Source organism: Peromyscus californicus, unplaced genomic scaffold, assembly GCF_007827085.1.
Source record: "Peromyscus californicus insignis strain IS unplaced genomic scaffold, ASM782708v3 Scaffold_25__1_contigs__length_3188244, whole genome shotgun sequence".
Classification (NCBI taxonomy): domain Eukaryota; kingdom Metazoa; phylum Chordata; class Mammalia; order Rodentia; family Cricetidae; genus Peromyscus; species Peromyscus californicus.
Genome location: NW_026294536.1, coordinates 2,243,008 through 2,268,098, shown reverse-complemented (window position 1 = coordinate 2,268,098; position 25,091 = coordinate 2,243,008). Strand labels below are relative to the sequence as shown.

The window sequence follows — 25,091 nt, the reverse complement described above, 5'->3', positions numbered from 1 at the left end:
CTCAGCACCACTACCAGGCGACACCAACAGAGAAAGATTTGCGGGAAGCACCTGTGAACATTAATGGCTGCAGGAGAATCCTGGAGCTCCCCACAGGGGCCAAGTCTACAGCTAAACATTATGTAAAGACCTAGGGAAGCATTGGACTCCCTGTTCCACCACTTAGGACTCCAATACAGGTGTTGCTCTGTTTTCATCCATGGAAAGAGAAACGTGGTTTTAAGGCAATCCAAGTCCGGTTAGAACTTACTCAAAGTGTTCTTTATAAGTTTTTACCAGGGTTGACTTTTGGAATCGGGAGGGATGGGCGTAAGGCAGCATGATATACGCTGCTCTATAGGGCTGGGGCATTCTCATGCCGCAGGGGCATCTCTAGCATCGGTGCTCAAGGAGGGAAGGAGTCCCTACCACAGAAGCAGCAGCAGAGGCAGAGACCATCTCTTCCCATCAGTCCAAAGTGCAATCTGGAAGCTAGAACAGAGGGTAGCAAATGCCAAAGAGAGCAGCGGAAGGCAGCTGAGGAGGGAGGAGGAGGATCAGGTTGCTGAAAATGCAAACGAAGTAGCTCCCACATCACAGAAGCCCAGGAAATGGGGTGGAAAGCACAAGAAAGTTCCATCACATACAGCTTGTTTTAAAGACTATCCAAAACAGAGGGGTTAACTGAGGCCCAGAGAGGCAAAGTGACAGCCTCGAATGTCATTAATACTAAAATCCATGCTCAGGACTCAAACTTATGGCCAGTAATCATTCCTGATGATAGGGGCAAGGAGTTGGGCTGACAGATTTACAAACGAATGCAGGATCATACAGCACTGAAAGGCACAGTTGACTCATCCTTAAAGCCCTACTTTAAGGAGAGGTGGGAGAGGCCAGTGAAGAAGGTCACGGGCTAGAGATTTATAGCCAGGCTTATCTTTATGATTCCACCATCAACTCACCATGGCCAACGACAATTTTGTCATTTCTCTGTATGTGTAAATGAGAATCACACTATCTCCTTGATTGAAATTGACTAATGAGAACATTTTAACCAGTCTCTGACAAGCCTCACTATGTTGCCCAAGCAGGTTGCAAACTTCTGAGCTGAGGTAATCCTCCTGCTTCAGCCTCCCAGTTACTTGGTTTCAGCCACCTGTCTTAAGACTAAAATGTCTTGATTGTACACATTCAATACTTTCTTTCCCATTTGTATACACTTGGGCGCAACAAGCCACAGCTTAACAATCAGGCTTGGTGATTGCTGAGCTTCTCACCTAGAGAACCTTTCTGACAGGGTTATGGTTTCATCAGAATTGAGGATTAGAAGCATGACCAAAACAAAGTTTAAAACGAGCGTGGATGGAACTACAAGGCGTATGTCCCGGAGGCAGAAAAAAATGAAGAAATTTTACTGTAGAGAAAAGTCTAACAGTTACTTACATCCATGGAGTAATGCTCAATCTGATAGATGGTGGTCAGCCCCTGGGTCGTGAAATAGTCCAGACATGATGAACAGCCCAACCTTGCTAAGAAACTGCAGAGGGAGGAGGGAAGAGGAAGGAGGAAACAGAAAAAGAAAGTTCACCCCAACGGCATTGGCGAGGTAAAGGAAAACCCAACATTCTGCCCTTGGATGCCCTGCATAAGAGACTGGGGGCCAAGGAAGTATGTGGGGGCCTTGGGTTTGAGGTTCGAGGACTGTTAGAAACTCGAACGTTAGGTAAACTGACGACAAAAATCAAGTGTAAGCATTCCAGAAGGCGGTGATTTTTCAGTTGGTGATCTGAGGTAGCCTAAGGTTTTGTACAGATGTAGCAGGAGCCATCGCAGGGGGTACAGGTGCAGGGTTCATTGGTCAGGTCCCCAGACCCCTTGCTTCCTGGATCATCACATCAAATTGGGAATCTCTATTTTTACTACTTAGTCTTTGGGGGCTTCTTATAATGCTTTAGACAGTTAAAGCATTGGAGGCTAGTACTCTAGAATATCAATACTTCTTGATGTATGTCCTTAAAACACAGATATTCCTCTTTGTGGTGCTAGCCTGAGATCGGTGATGTCACTATCATCCCAGGGCCAACTTCTGCCGAGCTAAGCCATGCAGCACACCATCTCTGTGGCTAAAATTGCACACGGACAAAACCTACTCTACCAGCAGCCAAAGGATCAATGTATGCTTCCCTGGAAGCAGAGGACATGCCCTAAGCATGGAACGTGGAGCTGCACGTGCCTCTGTGAGAAACACCTTTTACGTTTTGTTAGCGTCTGTCCACAGGAAACTCTCTTCTCTATAGTGTCCCCATTTCCCAGCAGAGTGGCAGAGGTTCTTCAAATTACAGATTTTTGCTAATATTAAAACTTTTTTTTTATAGACATCCAACTCCAAAATTATGGTCCCGTGGTGGCTGAGAGCTATGAGGCCTAGAGAGCAAGAAAGGGAGCAGGATAGCCAGTTTATGTCCCTCTGGGGAAACCCAGCCCTGAGCACCAATTTATGGGCCACAACTGACCTATAAAAACAGGAGGCAGGAGAAGGAAATAAATGAAGACCGTGAAACGGGTCTGAAACCTGTGTGCATACATACACACGTTTTCACTTTCCCCACACTGGTTGGAGGCATTCTCGATAGAGCTATGCTCGCCACCCTGTGGATCACACTCTACTTCCTGAAGTCACGAGACAGCATCCTTTCTTCTCAACCATCTTAGCAGCTTCGCCAGTGCCTCCCCCCCCCCCCCCCCCGCACCACCACCACCCACAGACGCCTAGGACCGGCCCCCGGAGCCCGGGGTGTGTGCACTCACCTGACAATGCTGCAATCTGTGGGGTACGGAGGTGGGGGGGTGCAGTGGGAGGTGGATGGCATGGAGAGCGGGGGAGGGAGGGCTTGGGTGGGACTGAGTCCATTCATGTCTCCAGCCATTGGCATGTGAGTGCCCATCATAGGAACTGAACAGAAGCAGGAGGAATAGAAAGGGTTACTAGGTTATCATTTCCCAGCATCCCAGGGGTCTAGCTTGCCTTGTTGAGTATCACCAGAAAGCCATGGGGTGTTTTGTTGTTTTTGTTTGTTCGTTTTTGTGGGAAGGGGTGGCCTAATTTCTCTCTATCCCTTCACAGACTCTATGCCTAGTCCAGCAGAATAGAATCAGAACTCCAAACTAATTACAGCTTTCTAGACCTTTGTTCTCTTCGGACTCTCTTCTCACCTGTTTTTTTTTTCTTCTAATTGTTCTTTTCTCCTAAGTTGATATGTTTTTCTCCTTCTACTGTCCAGCATGGCTATATTTCAGTCTCTCTTACTGCACTCATCTCCTGTAGCACACAGACCAGCTGTTATCACTGTTTCTGTCCCCGCAGACATAGCACACTTCCTGGTACAGTGAGATGCCCAAAAGCTTATACTGAGAGAAACGTTAACCAATGCATGTCCATAAGGTCTGTTTGGAAAAGGAGGACTTACTATGGTATTCGTTTGGGAACTTTATGCCTAGTGAGAAAAAACACAATTCTAGATTCTACCTCTGCTACACAGTCCACTTGAATTCACCGATATCACCAACACTTTGGGCGTTTTTCAAAACCATGAGCTTCAACCATTCACTGACACTCCCCCCTCCTCAAAAAAAAAAAGTTTAGTAGTAATAAAATTTAAGAAACAAATTTTGCTTTCTGGTCAAAAACTAGGGCAATGAGTTACCTAGAACATAAGAATATAATTTGCATGTGCTTTAGTAACCACAAGAGTGGCTCAGGGAAAGACCCCTGCTGTGATGCAGTCAGCTGCAAAGCACAGTCCTGAAGCTTCTTCATCTACTTCCCGTCAGACTTCTCTGAGTGCATCAGAGAACTGTGTACTAGAAATAAAATGTAAGTGATTGAAAGTTGCATAAATGTAAAATGCTGCTGTTGCCACCACTATCTTGTCCCTTGAACAAGCAGGGATATTTTAATTACGTTACAAGAAAGAAAATCACATTGGGTGGCTTCTCTTTGCACTGTCAGGTTTGGAACCTCAGGGTGGATTACCATGAGAGAGCAGTCTGTTGTAAAGTCCCTGTTGTCACGCTATCTCACGCTGAAAAATCAACAGGCTCCCTCAGCTTCTTTCAGATAGGCTGGGCTTTCCAAAGAAAAGGAAGTCGAAAGGTTTGGTCCCAGTCATTCGGGATTTTGAAGGACTAGATGGTAGGTCCTTGTTTTTTCACTGAGTGGGAATTTTAGCAACTATGCATTCTCTCTATTCCTGATATTATTTATCCTACATTTTTACTATTCTTTATTTCATTCAAGTGTCTGCGTCCCATTTGCTAGACTTACTTATAACAAAGTAAATCTGGTTATAGCAAAGCTATGTGCCAATTATCATCTATTTTGCACTGCCTTTTATATCTACGCCTAGTAACTATGAGGAATTTGTATGTGTACAGAAGTAAAGGGGAAACTGTTATAGATTGATTCCCTGCTTAGGGCGTATGGAATGAAATAAAATGCTAAATGTGTGGGGTGATCATTTTAGAGACAGAGAGCAGCAGAGCAAAGAACTAACTTGTTTGCAGTTGCACAGCTAATTTTGCACAAGTCCAGAGGAGGATCAGTTTTTACACTGCTTTCCATCTAGCCCATCACACTCTGCCCATCACCTCAGCTGCACTTCTTTTAGACTGTGTTGGAGGTGCTCGGTGGTGAGTCTCCATCCAGGCTGGCAGAAAGTGAACTGTTCTTCTCAGAGATCCTTATCCCTCCTGAGGGAAGATCCTCACCCCACGTCTGTCTCTACTAGGGTGTTCGGTGATGAAACCCATACCTCAAGAGTGAGAAGTTAACTGTGAAAGCCGAGTCAGCCAACTGTGGTCCCCTCTGGCTCTATGGCACTTAGCTTAGGGAAGAACATTTTTGGCCATCCTAAAGCATCTTCTCCTGTACTAGCCCTGTTCATCCTTTGGCAGCTCAAGAGAGAGATGCTTACTGTTGGCTCCCATGCCCTCCGGCATGGTGGTAGGGGTGAGGGCGTTGCGCTGCTGTGGGTTGATAAGCTGGCTCACGGAAGGCAGCTTGTTCATGCTGTTCATTTTGTTCAGAGGTGGGGAGCTGTTACCATATGAAGACTGAGACTGCATCGAGGTCCTAGGAACACAAACATGGGAATGAGGGTCAACGTGGGACACCGAAAGGCAGGACCAGTCATTTCCAACAGGTCTGGGATTAAAACCTGGCCTTGAACTATGTATGTACCAGATATTCCTCATGGTTAATGACCTAGAGTCCTAACCAGGGAGGGACTGCAAAGCCATCACAAAAATCATTGTTTTCTGGATGATACACAGTAGAGTGTTTAACATCTCATTTGCGAGAGGGAATACATACACACTTCTTTTCTTTTATTGTTTCCTCCATCTTCTTTCTCTCTCTTGTTTTTCAACTTAAATAAGTCTTAATAACCAGGAAAGAACTGAGTGAGGCACACAGGCTGATGAAGACCAGAAAGACACTAATTTGCAAATGAAGCCTTCCATTTACAACCTTCCAAGCCATTTGGGATGCACAGAAAATACCGGAAAGAGTCAATCATTGGAGGCATTTGACAGCACACCCTAATGTCCCACAGATACCCCCAAGATATAAATACACTTCCTCAACTAAGATGAGCTGTGAGAATACCCAGTGCATGCCAAGAGCGGTTCTGTGTAGGAGAACCTTAGAATCCAAGCCACTGTGGTGTTGACTTTCTGTAAGTCTTGTGTGTGTGGTGTGGTGTGGTGTGGTGTGTGTGTGTGTGTGTGTGTGTGTGTGTGTGTGCGTGTGTGTGTGTATGTGGTGTGGTGTGTGTGTGTGTGTGTGCATGTGTGTGTGTGCGTGTGCAAATCTAGGAGTTATATAAAAACTATAACCATGTAATCAATAGATACAGCCACACCCCCTTGCTGTCTGAGATACACTGTTAGTAAGAGGAAAATTGAACCTCAATGTTTTTCCTCTTTTAGAGGCTCACAGAGTAGTGGCTCTAACAGGGATAACAATCCCTCACTCATTGTAGGGCTGAGATAAAAACTGAAGAGGAGCTAATAAGGACCAGCTGTAGAGACTGTACAGTGAGGAGTTGCTATGACTGTAGAATGGGAATTTTGCTTTGACTGCGTTTCTAACCTACGGTGGGAAAAGTTCTCCTTTACAATTCATCAAACAATTAATCAATTTTGCTTTGTTCTGATTTGCCTCCTTTCTACCACACTCATATTCTCATAGATATATTAAAAGACAAATTTAAATTTTCTATGTGTGTTTTATTTTCATATGCGTTTGTGAGGGATATCAATATTGAATACTTTGTAAAATTAAAAAATAATTAAACGATGGCCTTAAATATTTGTACTTTAGGCGATTTTTGAAGATGCACTGAATTCCCCATAGTTACTAAAAGCAGGAAGCCTGGTTTCTATATTAGTGCAGAGCACTAGCCAGGGTAAAGCAAACAATATACACTACAGTTATTTATGTAAACTATGAGGATTGGACCATTACTTTAATTTTTGTTCTCTTTAGCCCTTTTCAAGTGGTGCGAACAGGCATCATGTAATAAATTTCTCCTCCTCCCCCAGTTATGAAACACCTCAGGTTACCTGGCTGACTTTCACTCATGTTTGAATGATTGCCACGGCTATGGAGCATGTCATGCCATAGTATGGAAGCACATGGTGAACAGATAAGTATTATTAATGTTTGAAGAATGAGTGAATATGAAACTCTAAGAAAACAAAATGCCCAAATGCCCCATTCCCACTGCTAGATGAATGGATTGAGGATAGAAATGAGTCTCCTGGTACTTAGCCCTTGATTTTTTTTTCTTTTCTGGGGACATGCCCCCAGAAACAAAATGATGGAGGGTAACAAGTTTGCAGGATCAAGAAATTGTTGAAATACTAAGATAAATGTAAAAGGCCCAAGTAGGCAAGGAGCAATGACTATGTAAAGGGAATCTACCAGCTACCAAGCAATTCTGAGTTCACACAGCCGCTGTGTTCCCGGAACCTGATGGGTAGTCGGCATATTCAGAAAGTCCATAACTCAGTCCAGGGAAGCACAGAGTAAGGTAGTAGGAAGGTATAAGCAGCTGCTGCTTCTCCCCCTGTCTTGGGCAGCCATAATGTAGCTAAGAGTTAGTCACCCAGGTTCCAGATACAGATAGGACAGTTAACTTGAAAAGACTCCATATTCTTCTCCATCTCCCCAAGTAGGTGGACATATAGCCAAAACGAACAATAAGAATAGCTTTAACCATTAATAACCACAAACAGGAAGATAAAAGTACATTGACACACTTTACATTTGTCCCTGGACTTTCCCTGGACTTTCAGTAACAATTTATTGCTATTTTCTATATCCTGTTAAAACATATCGTCATTACTTTTTTCCTACCTTATTAGCTAATTGATTATGTTTCACTATAATCAACTTAATTTTAGGAAGATACACTGGAAACAGCAGATGAACAGAGAAGGAATCTGAATTTTGGAGCCAATCAAAATGCTTGTTTCCTTCTAGATATGAGATGAATATATGAAGTGACCAGATTTGATCTGAGTCTCTCCTGAGCCTCATTTTCCTAGGGCAAGCCTTAGGCTTTTCTCTGTGAGAGTGCCTATGACCTCTGAATGAGTTCATGTGAGAGTTCTGGACATTGTCCAGTGTCTTATAGACACCCAAGATCTTTGTCCTTTCTTCTTTCTTATAGCCCCAAATGGTCAGTTTATATCCTTGTATTTTGTCAAAGGGTTGTAAGGTACCAACTTATGAATTTATAGGAAGAAGTGGCCAGAATTGACACAAGGTTCTTAATTGAGTAAATTTGGAAAATGATTTTGGATAACCTCAAATAGATCATAAATCTTGAATGTACCCACTAGAACATGAAAGTGAGCTTTAAAGACACAAAGACAAAGGTCACAGCACTGTGATCATTACTCACTCCACAATGTCTGAAATCGACAGCCATCACACACTTGGAAAAAAATGTGATCCTGGATTAAGTCAGAGCCAATACAAAGGTCCTGAAAAACAGCCAACTGCTTGGCCATTACAAGTGCAATACCATGGTCCTTCAGTAAACAATCCCCCGTATGTTGGGGGACAATTGAAAAGAAAACAGAAGCTATGCTGCATTGATGGACTTTTCTTACTTGTCCCTGACCTTGTCACCTACCCCAGCCAAAGGTCAAACAACCCAAATGTGCTGACACCAGCGCTTGGCAGGAAAACAGAGTGTGGTTTCTCTGAGGCCATTTCTGTGGAGATTTACGAGTTTTCTGAGAACTGGGTATTATAGCGATACAGACAGCTAAATCCCCTGTAGTTGTAGTCTAAATCAAAGTCACAGTTTTTTGTTTTTTCTTTCATTTGTTTCCAGTGGTGGCAACTGAACCCAGGTCCTTAAACATGTTATCAAATTCTCTACCACGGATCTCATTCGTCCACAGATCCCAATTCTTTGTCTTTAACTCTAAAACCATAAACTTCCATGTGCCTTGCTAAGAATAAAATTTAGAATTCCAGGGCTAGATGTGCCTTTAAATCAGTGGTTCTCAACTTGTGGGTCACGACTCCCTTGAGGGACACATACATCATCAGATATCCTGCATATCACATTTTTACATTACAGTTCATAGTAGTAGCAAAATTACAGTTATGGAGTAGCAATGAAAATAATTTTATGGTTGGGGGTCACCACAACATGAGGAACTGTGTTAAAAGGTCACAGCATTGGGAAGGTTGAGAACCATTGTTTTACATGATCTGGGATTAAAAATCAGACGTCCTGTTTCTGCCTCTCACGACTATGTATGAAAGACAAACCTCATGATAAGTTCCAAGTTATGTACACAGCTTTCTGAACCCTCCCTTACTCCTTTTTCTTGATTTAAATCCCTTCATTATACTAACTAAACCTTTCAACTCAAATGTGGAGACACATCAACAAAATGTACTTGGCCAAGCCATTTCTAGAATGCTGATTATAGAAAGGGGAAAAGAACAGGGAAGGAGAAGGCGCTCTGAAGATGGTTGGAAAACAGGAAGAAGTAGAAAGATGATTGCAGCTGTCCTAAGTATTTCCCAAGAGCACCTCTCTCTGGGGCCTGCACTCTGGGTAATTTCACCCCCAAAGACCAACGGCAGCAAGAGTTCTTCAGAAGGCCAACGATAATACGGAAATACATTCCATCATTTTAAAAATACACATGAGTATAAAGGTTACTGAAGGTACATCAAAAATGTACATTAAAAAAAGGCTAAAAGAGAAAAATGTTTCTGAAAGAAATGCCCAAAATCTAAGCACATTCTCCAATTCTTTAAGTTCTCACGACTCAAAGTTAGGAACTGAAATATGACAAGGACATCAGAACTTACTAATACGCTTTAATCTCTTGTTAAGATGTTTTTGTCTTATGTTTTTTTCTGTCACTTGCTTTGGTACATTTATAAAAACTTCCTTTGAAATAGTAACTACAATAACATAAAGCCCCAAATACACAGAAATTTAACCCCCCCAAATTTAGGAGGTAGGCCCCACTCTAGATTACTGGCCAAATATTTGATAAAGCCTATGGCATATAAACCTAATTATCCAATACGTTTGGACTTAGTTTAAATCTAATTAGTAAATTTGGTGATTTTAAATAAAGCTCAAAACTTGCTCAGATGCCTTTAGGCACTCTAGGATGTAAGTACTCACAGGGCTAAAATATGCTCATTTAGGCCAGTGTTTCTTAACCTGTGAGTTGTGACACTTTGGGGAGTGACGTATCAGATATCCTAAATATCAGCTATTTATATTATAATTCACAACAGTAGCAAAATTACAGTTATGATGTAGCAAAGAAAAATTTTATGGTTGGAGGGGGGGTCACCACAACATGAGAAATTTGTATTAGGGGGCTGTAGCTTTAAGAAGGTTGAGAATCACTGATTTAGGCATTGTAACTAATTTTTCAGAGTGATGCTTGGATATATCTTAAATAAAATTACAAAAAAAAAAAAACAAAGAGAGACAGGACCACAGTGACAGCCCTGTCACTCTTACTACTTAGACCCACATACAGCATTTACAGAACTTAAGATATGAGAATATACTGTACTGGGGGGAGCGAGAGAGACAGAAACAATAACTACAAGATAAACCAAGGTGCAAAAGTTTATTGAAAATTAAAACCACACATCCACAAAGCAACAGCCTCTATCACAAGAAATTGTTGTCTTGGTAACATAGAATAAAGCGCTGGTGACCTGGTTAGGGTGGGAGGGGGGGCAGGGATATTGAGGAAAGAAACAGGGATTCTGCCAGTCCTTTGGAGTTGGGAAAAATATTTTAAAAGGAAAGAGAACTTGATTAGCTCTCTGTAATTTCTAGGCTAGAGCTACTGATTTTAATACCTGCATGTTTAGATATCATTCAGTCAGAGAGAGTAAGTTTCCCAGATAAATGCACATGAACAGTTGTGTGAAAGCTGGCTGGTTCTATGATAGACAGGGCTGAGGGCTAGCAGGTCTAATTAAACAAATTATCGTAGATTTGGTGAGAAGATTTTGAACTCTCTGGGCATTGAACAACGGTAAGCAAGTACCTGGGCAATATTTTGGGGATAGTTTCATCTCCTATTAACACCATAAAAGTAGCTTACCTGCCATGGCATCTAAACAACCGTTTTGAGGTTGTGTCTCTGTGCACAGAAGACTATCCTAGCAGATGCTAATGTATGATGGCAGAGATCAGACCTGGCGAAGCCTTAGTGAACTTTCTCCTTACATAGAAAGAGAATACACAAAGAATGCAACTTCTCAACAAGAATCCCAACCCCGGTACACTTAACACCTTAGTCTGTTACTATTTGCAATATTACTCCATGTCCAGCATTCAAAGGGCCCGAGACTCTCAATCAACACAATTTGCTTAGGCACAAACAATAACAGATTTTTTTTTTTCTGGTTTTCGTAAAAATACATCTTAAGTTTGAGACCTGCTCAAAAGCTTTATTATGAGTTTTAGAAACACAACAGAAGGTAACAGAAAAGGATTCCAATAAACATTGTAATGCCTCTACCCAACAGATCCCCCTCCCTCCTGGGAAAACAATAGAAAGCTCACAGACAAGCACAGTTGGAGTTGCTGCCCAACCCAGGCAGGATCTAAAGATACAAAATCTGCAGTAAGCATCTTTCCTTTTGTAAAATTTTGAGTCCCTTCAAAGATTCTCTCACTAGTGGCTGTGTGCCTTTGAGCAGCTGGGTCTCTGAGTCAAAGTGTCTTCAAGTCCTGTTTGGGAGGGCTGGATACATGTACACACGCTCACACAGAAACAAACACACATGCTCCAACACAGACTGGGATCTACGGGTACACTGAGCGGTGTGGGGGGTTGGAATGTCTAAAGAAGACGTCAGACTGTGTCGGAGTGTCTCTCTGGGGCTCCACAAGCTCATTCCTGAAGCAGGCTGAAAGGAGACTGCAGAGAGGAACCAGAGAAAGAGAAGGAAGGCTTAGGACTCATGGATCCACATCAAATGAGCACAGAGATACACCCTTCTACCTTCATGATCATAGCAGGCGGAGCAGACCATGTCGAAAGCCATTTCTCTCGCTTTCTTGAAAGCCATCCAGAACATTCTACCTCTCAAGAGTTATGCAAAGGAAAAACAAGGCAAGGCAGGGGCAGCTAATCAGCAGTATACATCAGAATCTTCTTTTTAAAAATACATTTTCCCAGGTCCTCTCTAAGACCTAGTTGGGGCCCAGTCATGCCCATTTCTTAACATAAGTGACTCATTTGAGGATTATGGTGACAGGCAAGTCCAGTGTTTAGTATAGTGCTTGGCATGGGTCTACTGGACTCAATTAATTGACAAAGAGAATATAAAAACAAGAATAAACTTTGATCCTCTGTAAAAATGTCACATACCCAATTATTATACCTCATTACTGTTCTGTCTAGCCAAACTCTGAAGTCTGAAGAAACATGATCTTATCAGTGTGGGGGCTGCGTCATTGTGCATCTGGAAAGAACTATTAATGAGCATTTTGTATGTGCCCAGATTGAGGTGGGTAAATACTTAATCCTCTCAGTCACAAACTTGGCCTATAAATGCATATATCAAACTCATGAAAGCAACTTTTGCATAATTAAGAAATCAATTATGCCATAGGATGCCAAGAATAAGCCCTTTTATTTGGTTAAAGGTTGTGCAACCTGGTGAACTGTTGGGAACTGTTTCCCAGACTGGATTTTCGAATCCTATTTGTTCAGCACTTTCAAAGGAACAAAGCCATTCCCCTCCCCTCAATTCACAATCTAGTATACCAGCGAGATTTGGTATCTTCCTAAGGAAATATTCCAGAACACACACCATGGGGAAAGCAACTCATTACTAAGAGCTTCAGCGTTGAGTCTTCTGTGTTTGGAAGCTGAAGTCTGGAGTCTCTGGTAGAAAAGCCTAGTACAGTCAGCATGTACTGATCTTATTCCAGTGAAGGCAAGATTATATATACCCCATGGGTTCAAACTTCCAGACCTAGAAGCAAGGCCAGTTCTACATGGAGATACGCACATTTGGAGAAGGGATTTCATTGAATTTAATCAAACTTTGAGATTTTTCTCCATTAGTAATTCAAAGCTAATAACCCTGTCTTTAAAAATGTCATCATTTAGCCATGAAATTCAAAAGCAGCCCTGCATCAACTGTAAAAATTCAGATTTTTATTACTGTTGTCCGGTTGAACAAAATGAAATTACTAGGTTGTTTATTGTTGCTGTTGTTTTCAAGTCTATAGAGCTGGCAATTTCCAGCAAATATTCTGAAAACGGGTAGCCTTATAACCTAACTTCGAAGTGTGGTTTTAATGATTGTATCAGTTTGGATATCTATGTCCTTTACTCTCTCCTAAATTCATTAGTAATCTTGAAGACACTGTCTGCTTCTTACATGCGTGAAGCTGGGAGAGGGGCATTCCTGGTTAAAAAAAAAAAAGACATCTTTAAACTAAAAGAGCAAGACTAAAGACCAAGAGGCTAGTAACTACGGCATCATGGGAAGGGATGCTACCTGCAGAGTTCTGGATGCTACAATATTCTCGCTGCTGCCTCCTTAATGATGGATCTGACCGAGACTGGCTGTGATTATAAAGGGGTTCTAGCCTAAGCTGTTTTGTGGGCTTGCTTGGTCTTTCCAGCCTTGGTGGGAGGGGCTGGACCCAGTCTTGAAGATCTCACTCAGAAGCAGCATCCTTTGGCTTCTGTTTACTATGGAGCCACGATTAAGACATTATAAAAAGGCATCTTAAGAGTGTTACAGGGTGTATTATAAGTTAATGGACTCTACTCCATGGAAAACAAAATGCAGTTTTCCAGAGGGAACCGACAGCTAGGCAAAGGTGTAAGAAGTCTTACTGGCCTGAGAACAGCAGAGGTGAGGAGGTTGAATCACAGGGAAAAACAAACAAACAAAGAAAAAGAAAACAAGTCATATGGGCCTTTATTCTAAAAGTTAAGGCTTGCTAAAACAGACGTCAAATAACTTGAGCCTAGCATTAAGAATCAGTGTCCATGGAATAGCAAGGGAGTGAAATTCAGCAAAAAATATTGGGTCCAATCTGTCCTCCCGTTAGATTTGAGCTTTAGTAAACATAACTGTCTATATTTGTACCACTGTGGGCATGCTAATGGAAATAGAATTTCTTCTTAAACAGTGAAAAGCCCACATATGTCTGTAACAACTTGAATCATAGCAACTCGGTTCAAAATCTATCTTCCATAGAGCCTATGATCATGAAGGTAATGATGAAGGGTTAAAAAAGAAATACCTAATAAACCCATGCACAAGCGAAAAGCAAGCAGAAAGAAAACACAGAATGGGAGACTAAGGAAGCAATTATGTTGAAAATATTTTACTGCCACCTTGTAGGAAGTATATTGCATTCCCACCAATTTTTGTTCTATTCTCCCCCCACCAAAAAAATTGATTCCTTACCAACATAAAATTGCTACTATGATTTAGAAAGGAAATCACAGGCTATTATAGGCACTTTCTAAGTTGATTTATTCTTTTCAAATGATTGTCAGGAAATTAGATTTCCAGTTTTTCTTTGTCTACTTATTCCTGTCTCCTGTTCTTGGAGATTTGCATGAAAATAAAAAAGCTGAGAAAAAAAATCTCAGCTGAAGACTGTGGCAACCAGAGAACTTACATGGATTCGTGTCAATCATCAGGGAGACATGGATACATAATGGTATAACATGTAATTGGACCAAACATCTGTATTTTGCAAAGATCTCATTTTGCAGTCTGTTAGCTCTTCATGCACAAGCCATCACAGCTGTGAGACAACAGCTCCAAACCATGCACTTGACTGTTTCAAATGAACACCCTGGGAGCTATGCAGCTAATTCCCTACTATTCATCTTTAGCTACTCCTGGAAGAGAGTGGAAAATAAGTCCTGAAAACCTTTTAGACCATTTTTTGCTAGCACAGCTTTAGCATGCATTTTCTTCTCAGATGAAATAGATTGCATTATCAGGAATAGATATTAAAAATTCCCTTGGGAGCAATGCAAGTCACTCCATCAGCTACCTTGGAAAAATCCTCACACAGAGATACAATGTCAGTATTTTCATCTACACAATGCAAACATAGATAGCATGAGCCCCTGACCAGAATCAAGCCACTTCATTCATAAAGCCTAGAAAACAAAGATAGTAGATTATTTCCTTTCTTATCTAATCTATGGAACCTTCCTTAACTTATCCCATTAATTTATACAACCCTGATAACTGCAAAGCTTTTTCAATATTACAAAGGTATTTTGGTTAAGAATTCACCATTTGGTGCAAACTATAGGAAGGCAGAAGCCCTATCTTTCTCAACTCCATTTTAAAGTCACATATTATAGTATGCTTTAATAAAGGAATTATATCAATATGAGCATTTGCTATCTAAGGGGAAATGCTTCATTTGTCATAGGACAAAAGAGATCAATGTTTGAAGGCTGCTGTCCGATGCCAACTTTAGGATGCTTTATTCTCTCTCTTTTTTTTCCAAGACAGGGCTTCTCTGTGTAGTTTTGGTACTTGTCCTAGATCCCCCTCTGTAGACCAGACTGGCCTCGAACTCACAGAGATCTGCCTGGCTCTGCCTCCCAAGTGCTGGGATTAAAGGCATATGCCACCAATGCCTGGCATGTTTTATACTCTGTTTTAACTCTCTAGAATACACACATTAGCTTTCTGATGAACCCATCAAACAGAAATTCCACTTCAATGAACACAAGAAGATGAGCAACCTATTTATCTGCAAGAGTGGTTGGCAAGCTCTAGAGTGTGGCTCATGAGCTTCCAATGGTTTTCACACTGTTAGACATGGAGAAGGTAGCAATCATGATGTGAGAAAATGGTATGAAAGACAAGTTTCAGACTCCATTATAAGATACCATGTGACAACCACCCTCATTCATTTACAGTATCTATTGCTGTTCTTCTGATACAATCATAGAAATGATCAGTTACAAGACAGCATCTGCACCAAGATGCCTAAAATACCTAACTCTCATGCTTTAGAAGAAAATGCAAATGTTCACCAATCCCTGTGCTAGACACTTCTTTTTCCATTAACTATAAAGACAATGTCCAGAACTGACATCTCAGAGCTAGTTCAACACAACATATTAATATGTAATGGAATCCTAAACCTACTGGTGTTGTGTTGGCTGAGGTAAAGTTTTAAGAATGAACTGGAAGTAATTTATAACCAACTTCTCCGAGGAAGGAACTCTTCCTTATCTTTCTGCAGTCTACTGTGTTTTAGCTGTGGATTCCTTTGATCCCTTTTGTATGATTTGAAGTGAACTAAATTGGTACCATTCTTGAATATCTTAACATACATTGATGTCAGATATACAAAAGAATCCATATGATTGCCAGTGAGAATTCTGTGTCTTCTGTTTTTCCTTTAGAGTACTCTGTATCTCCAAGAAAATCACTTGACTGAATTTTATGATTGGCCTTCAGAATAAATGATAGTTACAAATTGTACAACTTTGATGTGAGATGTGATAGAACTTTTCTAGTCAAAAAGGGTCTTAAATGCTCAACAGCTTTGAGTTGAAAAGGGGGCATGCTGAGAAATGATTCTGAATCTTCTACTGCTCACCACTGCGAAGTTGCCTATGATTATTAGAAATGTAGTCTAGACTCCTTACCAATCACTTGCATTTCTAATTTAAAGACCATCTTTGGTCAAACCTTATGACTATTATAATTTATTCTAATAATATAAATAGAATAAATTACCTTTGTAATTAAAAACAAAACAAAACAAAACTCCTTTCACAGTCAAGGTTGTTTTTGATATCATTTCTTTTTGTCCTAAAAGGTTGAGTGTTTGAAATGTCTCCCATAGATTGAAAATGTAGTATAGACATTTATCTACTGAGACTCTCTGACAACACCTGTACTAATACACAATGTATTAAACTCACAAGTGATTGTACTTGAGCACCCAAAGGTAAGTATAAACAGAGCTCTGATTGGCCAATCTACCATCCTTTCAGAAGAGCTATTCTCTTCTTGTTAGTCATAAAACAATTAACATCATCAAAGCTCTAAGTGGAAAGGTAAAAACTTAACATATGAATAGATTGTATGCATATGCTAATAAGGTTGCAAAATCTTTCCCATTTATTTGAAAATGTATTGCTGGAAGACAGTCTAGAGCCAAGATGCTAAAACACAGAAACTTGCTATGACTCTGTCCTGCACTGGGACATCCTTCAAGAAACAGGGCTAGGTCTCAGAATCCTTATTAACCCAGCAGGCAAACAAGCCATCTCCTTGTAGTAAAACCTCCTTGGTATTCTTTATCTATAGCAGTCCCCCAAAAGGGATTGTACATATCCTAAGAGATCCACAAGCCAATCCTCTGTGACAAGTGAAGGACTTTGATATGGACTTCGTGGTTAGAATAGAGCATTAGTAAGTGTTAGTATGAGTTTGGGGCCCATAATAGAACACAAGCAAAACTCCAGCCAGAAGAAAGGTTACAAGACACATAGATGGTGAAAACTAAAAAAGTAGGCCAAACCAGCTCATCTAAACTCTTATGGATTACAGTCTCACGATCTCAGCTTCTGCCATTAGCCTACTGCTCATGAAAACAGCCAACAGTCACCCTTGCTCATGCCTTCTGAAAGGACAGCAACAAGACACACTCACTGTTTCTGAAGTAAGTGCTGGTGCTGCTGCTGCTGCTGCTGCCTGTAAGTTTCGATCGTGTGCTGTGGAAGGTACTGCATGAGCTCCAGGGACTCCTTGATCTTCAGCAACATTTCGTAAGTCTCACGACCTCTCACCTATGTAAAAGTCAGAACATGGGGAAGATGAAGAGCTGCGGAGCAGGCAAAAGTCAGCCAATTCTCATTATTTGTAGATTATGTGTTGGTAAATGCACCTACTCCCTAATACGTCTTTGTGACATGAATATCAATAGAGCTGGCCCTTTTCAGGCAGTTCGAGACACACATTGGGACAGAAGAGTTGAGTCATCTGTGTGTGTTCCCAGCTGAAGGTGAACAAGGAGCAGCTATGCTTCTGTATCAACTTCTGTGCTGAGAGCTAGCACTCTTTTCCCAGTCTACTTATGGCCAATACAGTTTGCAGTTTTGTGTTTTCTGTTGATGACTTGGTTATTTAAAATGGGCTCCAAACTAAAATGCTGTTTACTATTCTTAATTACAAAGAGGCCATACGGAGAATATGCTTATGTTTGAAAAACCTTGTCCAGGTGCGAGTTACCATGCTGTTGACTGTGAGTTCAGTGTGGATGAGCCAACAACATATATTAAATGGGACACCTCTAAACAGAAACATGTATAAAATAAGGCTATCAACTGATCTATTGAAATGCTGGAGCCAGAGAATCATAGGAAGCCAGTACTACATTTCCCCCAAAGACCAATGATCCAGTTTCAGCTACAACTTTATAAAACATAATGACCATGAAAAATAAGCCATCTTTGGAATGAAAAAAGTTTTCAGGAAGAATAAAGCATGTTTTGCTTTTTAAAGATGGCTTCCTCAAAGCTTTAAAAATGAAGAGAAGGATGGGCTAAAATAAAGCCAGCAGCCCACCTGGCGTGTGGTGTGCTGGGAGTGAGTGTCCAACGCATTCTAGACCTCATGCGCTTATCTGCCTCATCCAGTCAATGGCCTGAGCACAAGCGACAGATGTGCCCAGTTTCTCCTCCGGTGTTATTAGCCTGCTCTCATCTCTCTTCTCCAAGAAGCCCACCCTGACTTTAGGACCGTTCTTCTCCATGTTTGCTCCTTCCCTTGTGTCTCCTAGCCTTGCTCTACTAAGTACTTCATTACCTTGTCAGTGCTATGGACTCAGTGGAAGGTAAATGTTCTGAACGTAAAAATTCATACTTCTTTCCAATTGCTTGGGATCCAGCCTATTGGTCACTTCACATGAACTGATTCCATTGGGTTTTTTTTTTTCATCCCATAAACTTGATTTTGTTTAACTTTTCATTACTTTTAGATACAATTCATCACAGTAGCTCCTTCGTGAGTACACACCGGGATTTCCATGGACTATTAGTATCATATAGCAGGTGTAATGTTTTACCTAGAGATAAAGCATTCACTTTCTGTATGTAGCTTTAGAAGCAAGACTGGGAACCTCAGCTGATTGCCTGTCAGATTTCCCTGAGAGCCAGTGCTGGGAAGGCGCAGAAGGAGGCACTCACACCTGAACCTGTTGAGCAACTTAAGCTCCCATCCCAGGGCAGTAGATCAGTCGTCGCTCCTGGCACTGTCCCCTGTGTCAGCTTGGGTGGCATCAGGGTTGAACCGGTCACCAGTATTTTACAAAGTTTAAGAAGAACAGCAATAGCCACTGTTGACGGCAAGGACCTAGGGTAGCAAGGACTCAATGAATGCTAACCACAACCTAACTAAGTGACCTCATCAGTGACCCTGTAGAAGTGATGGATTGTCTTACATAAGAATTGGGTCAAACCTTCTGGCTCTTCACATGTAACTGTGGCTTCTGCCTTGCTTGGCTTTGTTTATAACACCCCCTAAAAGAAAACAAATGTTCCCTGCACATAGAAATGATGACTGTTTAGAGACACAGACATGCTGATTGTTGTGAGTTGATGGTTCCACATGATAGACATGTATCAAATGACCCTAGTGCACCCCGAAAGATGAACAGCTAATGGCTGCATGAGCAACTTTGTGAGCTATTCATGACAAAAATTCAGGAATGGCAATGCTATGTTAAAAAACTTTATCACTCACAAATAATGACATGTGAATTAACTTTAAATATTTGATTGAAAATGTCCTATTATGAGGGTAGCTTTGATAGAATGGGAGAGTGAGTAGAAGAGCTCACAAAATGAATATATTCTAATGGAAAGGATGGCTTCAGGATTTATAAAGAAAAAAATACCTTTGCTTTATTTTATACCTCCTTCTGCCACTGTGATTGAATGTGTTTTCCTTCTCTACATTTCCTATGTTTAACTCCTAAATTCCAAAGTGCTGCTATCAGGAGAGGGGGCCCTTGGCACACTATCTAGGTTGTGAAGGTAGAGACTTGGTAGATGTGATTAGCATCCCTGTAAATGATTGCTCTGAGAGCTATCTAGCTTTCTATCCTGTGAAAGAGAATACGTAGAAGATGGAGGCAACTCAGAAGAGGGCTCTCCCTCCCCAGAACCTGACCAAGGGCAAGTTGACCTCAGACATCCAACCAGCACTGGGAGAAATCCGTGGCTGTTGTTCACAAGCTACATCATCTAAGTCACTTCACTGTTCTAGCTCCAGCTGAGTGAGAGCTCTTTCCCGTTGCCCGGAGTAACTGGGTAAGGACCATCTAATAAATGCACATTCAAGGAAGCTCAGATGAAGCAACCATGAAAAGTCAAGGGTGACTCACTGGTAAGTATAGCAGTTCATCATCTGGGGATCTTCGTTTCTTGATGGAAGTCATCTGGATGCCATGTGTATTCTGACGAAAAGCTGGAGGAAGAAATATGCAAGTTTCATCCAGAGAAGTTACTGAAGCAGTGATGCACTGAATATGATATTTAAAAACACATACAAAGTAGAAACCGCCTAGCAACCTGGGAGATGAGGGACGTTTGTCCGAAGTACCCATCTAGTTGATGCTAGTTGCTTTTACATCAAGTAAGAAGGTGGGTAAGAGACAGAAAAGGCAAACCCAGGACGCTGGGGGGCATCAGAATATGTGCTGCCTACATGTGTCTCTGAAAGGCTGTTAAGAAAAAGGAGAAGCGGGTTTCATTTTTTTTTTTTTTTTGCTTTTTAAAATTTTTATGTTTCAGATCATACATCTCCTAAAGAGTTAAGTGCATGCATGGTACAGGAACTGTGTTGGTCATAGTAAAACGGGGGGGGGGGGGGGGGGGGGGGGGGTGGGGAATTAGCAAGTGATAAATCACTAAGGTTTTAAAATTAGAATCTCTAATCAATCAGGATCCAGGGTGTGAAAATGATCCTTCCACCAAAATTCAGATATTTTGTTCTTCCTAGAAACCACCAAATTGTTGGTAATTAGAGCACCTGAGATAGGCTGGACTACTGCTCTATGCTCGCTGCAGGCACAAGAGTGAAGTTAGAATAGGGATATATATATATAATATATATTATATTATATATATGGCATATTTGATTTATTTGAGGAATTATCAGGGAAAAAGATATCACCAGTGGTGACAGATTCTCCTATAAGAAACAATTCAATTTTTAATTCATCTGAATACTAATGGATAGTAAGAGTAAACCCTTCTCATAAAAGAAGGTACTGTGATATACTTCAAAATACCTGTTGAAGAGTAGGCATGGCTGTTTATGCCTGGAATTCCAGAACACAGACTACTGAAGAGGGATAGCCGATGTGAGCCAGCCTGGTATACATAGAAATTTCCAGGTGTAGGTGGGGCACAGAGTAGAATCTTTTCTTCAAAAAACCCAAAATAACTTGTTGAGCTGCCATTGGGCTTATGTTTATGCAACTTGCTTTCTAGAATAACATTTCTCTATAAGTCAGCAGCACACGTAGAACAAGTTTGCAGACGTCGGCTGGCCTTCAGGACTCTGTGGTGGTGACTGAGGTGGAGGCGTACACCACAGGTCACATGAACCCCTTCCAATGGAAGCATTTCTGCTTTTAAAAGTTTGTTCTACAGGTTTCTTGAAATGTCCCATTTAAAAAAAAAGTGAGAATTAATCAAAGTTTAATACCAAATGATAAGGTAGTTGAGGCTTCATTCTGGTCAACACATGAAGTCCAGGCTCAGTGCGACCACATCTGCACATCCCTGGACTGTGCCTAAGGAAATATATTCTCAAATGGCACTGTTTCTTAGAGCCCTGAGGAGAACAGGTACCACTTTAGCCCCATGCTTAAGAGCTGAGAGATAAATAGACACCTGCAGCTTTAGGTCACATTCGACCCAGGTGGAGGGCTTATAAAAAACACAGATTGCTGGGACATCAGAAACAGCAAATGCAGAGCCTGAGAATATGCCCAGTTTCCAGGTATTGTTGATGCTATGGGTGTGGAAATCAGATTCTGAGTAATCTCATACTAAGATCTCCAACCAATGACTGTAGCTTAAGCAAGCAGTAGTGTGCTCTGGGGCCCGGCACATTTCCTCCACTTGTACTAGCCATACTGCTACTTTCTCTGAGTCCTCAGCTCACACTCACTGCTAAACCTCACAGTTTTCCTTGTACAGCCTTCCAAAACTGCAGAGTCCTGTATCTAGAGATGCCTTGGCCCCGCCCCATCTGGCCACTATATCTACTTACGGCGCTTCGTACCATCTCCGTTCTTTGCGCTATCTGACACCTGCTGCTTCCTGATGCTGTCTTCGTCGGCCTTCCTGTCTCTTCCGGGGCAAGCACAGATCCGGGCCTCAAAGCACCGTCGGCCCAGGACTTGCCCACTAGAAATCAGAGAGAAAAAAAACAAAAAAAACCAAACAGGTTAAAGTGGCAGGTGACGAAGCCCCCTGGAGTTCTCCCACTGTCTTTCTCCTGATGCTGGCCATCATATGGGTACCCTCGCCACCCTTCAGCATGCCTGCTTCAGCTGGTACCCTCGCCACCCTTCTTCAGCATGCCTGCTCAAAGCAAGCCCCCAGAAACACCTGGCAGAACACAGAGCTGCGCGCGTGCCACAAGCCACGTGAATGAAGAACATTCCATTTGTTCTACAAAGAAGCTCCGAGCCATTAGCTGAACAGCTGCACTTAGCTACATATTTTGAAGGAAACTTGAGTTAAGCCAGGGGATGGCCCTGGATAAAATCCCCTGAGGCAGCTCAGACTTCTCAAGGAAACTGGTAAATGCTTGGGGGGTCACAGGAAAACAAACACTGTCTATCAGAAACAATTCCAGTCAAATATCAAGAATTCAGGTCTGAAGCGACTTTTGCATGCCCCCTTGGCTCCTTTACCCCCTTCCCTGACCCACCCTCCTCTGCCTCCACTTTCTCAGATCTTTTGAGGGTTCACAGTGGGTTTATAGCACAAAGCGCCAAATCTGGGGCTCCTCTCCACTGTGCACGCAAAAGGAGTGTGGAAGAACACAGGGTTCTACTTCATCGCCCGCCTATGACTGCTTAGGAGCCTGCAGCTCCACACATGCCACTCACTCTCTGGTTTCCAAGGTAACAATGATTAAAATTGGACGGCGGTTCATTCCTCCGACACAGCTGCTGTTGCACATGAAATTGTACAGGACTGTTGTGAATTCAGTGCCAACCTGAGCAGGAGAAAAAGAAACATGTGTGTCCATATGTGATGCAACCTGTGCCAAGGATGGTGTGAGCTGATGCTTTTGCCTCTTGCCTCGGCCCTCTTGGGAAAGAACTCTGCTTCTGGTGGCATCTTTCCTTCTAGGAAAGGGTATCGTACGACCCACTGGAGAGCATCCCTTTGTCTTGCTTCCAATAGATCCTCACACTAATGTTCTCAACATTGGAACAACATGGCCAACATGGACCTTGTTCTTTTGCAAGCTGATTCAAATCACTCACTTCAGTCTATACCACACAGATATCTCTGGGGAAGGAGAGCTTTTTCTTTTTTTTTAAAATGCTCCAAAATAGCAGCAATGCTCCAAAAGGTATTTTCCTTTCGAAGCCAACTCAATATTACATAGGTTTGAATGTACATCTTCATGAAGAATATCCTGGAGCTAAAACACCCTCAGAATTAAATCTAAACTTAAATCGTTCAACTATGCATAAGGCAAGTCAAGCCCACAGAGTCACATAGCATGGGAGTTACATGCCCAAGAGCTCAGAGCTTGCTAGTCAACCTCAGCAGATTGGCTTTGTTAGTCCTGTGGTCTTCTGACTACTGTGTACTTCCCACTACTCAATTCTGCTTCATACAACACATTTGTAAATGTACCATCTGTTCAGGGAAACTTCAGCTACATCATGTGTTGTAGCTTCATCCATTTACAATCTACTATAAAATAAAATACATCTAGCATTTGTTTACACCCACTATCAATTCCCTGCCATCTAGTTAAGACTGGGCTTCGTATAAAACTAACCTCCAAGCTGTGAGGTGAGCTGCATGGGCAGAGCCCCATTACCAAGGAAATTCAGTGCACACTCAATTTTAAAGGGATTTATTCATTTTTATTTTATGCATTTTGCCTGCATGATGTATGTGCACCATGTGTGTCTGGTGCCCCCACCAGCCAGAGAAGACATTCGATCCTCTGGAACCAGAGTTACAGGCAGATGTGAGGAACCATGTGCATGTTTGAAGGGGAGGGGCTGGAAATGGAACCAGCCAGGGTCCTTTGGAAAAGCAGCAAGTCCTCTTAAGGACTGAGCCATCTCTCCAGCCACGTGTTTAGAATTTTTAAAGGGGTGATATGGGAACAAGAGACATTAACAGAATGTTCTGGAAGTATTTGGTAGCAAAGGTGAACACAGTGATAAACGTTAGATGCCGCATGTTGCCAGATGTGTATCATTCCTTCTGGCCTGCTAGCCCAGCTGCAGGTCTGCCCACCTTGTTTGCTTGTTTACCTGGGGTGGCTCATAAGGGACCAGCACACTCTGCCTTCCTGTGATAGGATCTTCTACGTACTGGGCGTGGCTGTTTCCTTCTACTCGAATCAAGTGACTAGGAGGGGCAATCTGTCCTGTAAGTCAGAAAAAGACGAAACAGTTAGTTTACATACCCTAATAATAAAGACTATGAAATGAAGCAGCATGGAAAGAATGATGGTGGTGGCCAAGGACACCCTCTGTGTCATAAAGGAAACACACATCCTCAGGAAAAGGGTCGACCTTGTTGCCAACTGTCTAACATGGATGACACCTAACACTTCCCACCAACACAATGAGCTTTATGATGACCGATGTCTAGGGGATGGTTCTATGTTCCACAACTTAAGGTTAACTATCCAAGCTTTCCTAGGACTCTGTGCCACACTCTGACTTCATCCAATCGCATAGAATTTTCCTAGTTTCCTTGGAAAACGGAAATCAAACAAAACAAACGAAAAAGTACAGCCTAAGACTTTGACTGGAAAAAAAATACTAAATGAGAAGTAGAAGAAATTAGCTGAGGATATAACTCAGTGAAGGAACACATGCCTACCATTTGCAAGGCCCTGGGTTCGAGCCCCACCGCTGGAAACAAGACAAGCTGAACACTGGAAGGTGGTGAGCACTGTCGATCTTTATTTTTTTCCTTCTCCTAACCATCTTTAGACCTGGCTTTAGTTATAAAGATAAGAAACTTTCTGGCTCTACTGTGTTGAAAGAGGCCCCGGTTGGAGACAAGGGAGCAGGTTTTACAAAAAGCCCAAGCAACGTTATAAAACTGTGATGTTTGGCAACGCTCCAAAAGACAGTGTTCTGAGACTTAGGGACCATAAAGCCATCTTTACCCTTGGGGTATGAAGTGCCAGTCTGTGAAAACTATTCAATAAAAGGAAAAAGCTAAGAATATCAACATATTCTCGGCAGCACTGGTTATTCTGACTAAAACAAAATTATGTT

The 25,091-nt window shown here is 41.9% G+C and overlaps 1 protein-coding gene across 4 annotated transcripts in view; it reads right to left on the bottom strand.

The window, feature by feature from the left end:
• Tp63 (tumor protein p63) overlaps positions 1–25,091 on the bottom strand; it is a 205,464-nt gene that overhangs the window by 4,378 nt on the left and 175,995 nt on the right. The window contains exons 6-13 of one of the 4 annotated variants that reach the window (XM_052753869.1): positions 24,111–24,226; positions 22,713–22,822; positions 21,866–22,002; positions 19,968–20,050; positions 17,234–17,370; positions 4,953–5,110; positions 2,788–2,932; positions 1,423–1,516 (exon numbers count right to left, since the gene is read on the bottom strand). In XM_052753869.1, the coding sequence (XP_052609829.1) occupies positions 1,423–1,516; positions 2,788–2,932; positions 4,953–5,110; positions 17,234–17,370; positions 19,968–20,050; positions 21,866–22,002; positions 22,713–22,822; positions 24,111–24,226 (980 nt within the window). Of the gene's footprint in view, positions 1–1,422; positions 1,517–2,787; positions 2,933–4,952; positions 5,111–10,289; positions 11,479–17,233; positions 17,371–19,967; positions 20,051–21,865; positions 22,003–22,712; positions 22,823–24,110; positions 24,227–25,091 lie in introns of those variants that run through there. The other 3 variants (XM_052753870.1, XM_052753871.1, XM_052753873.1) reach the window with 3 other exon arrangements.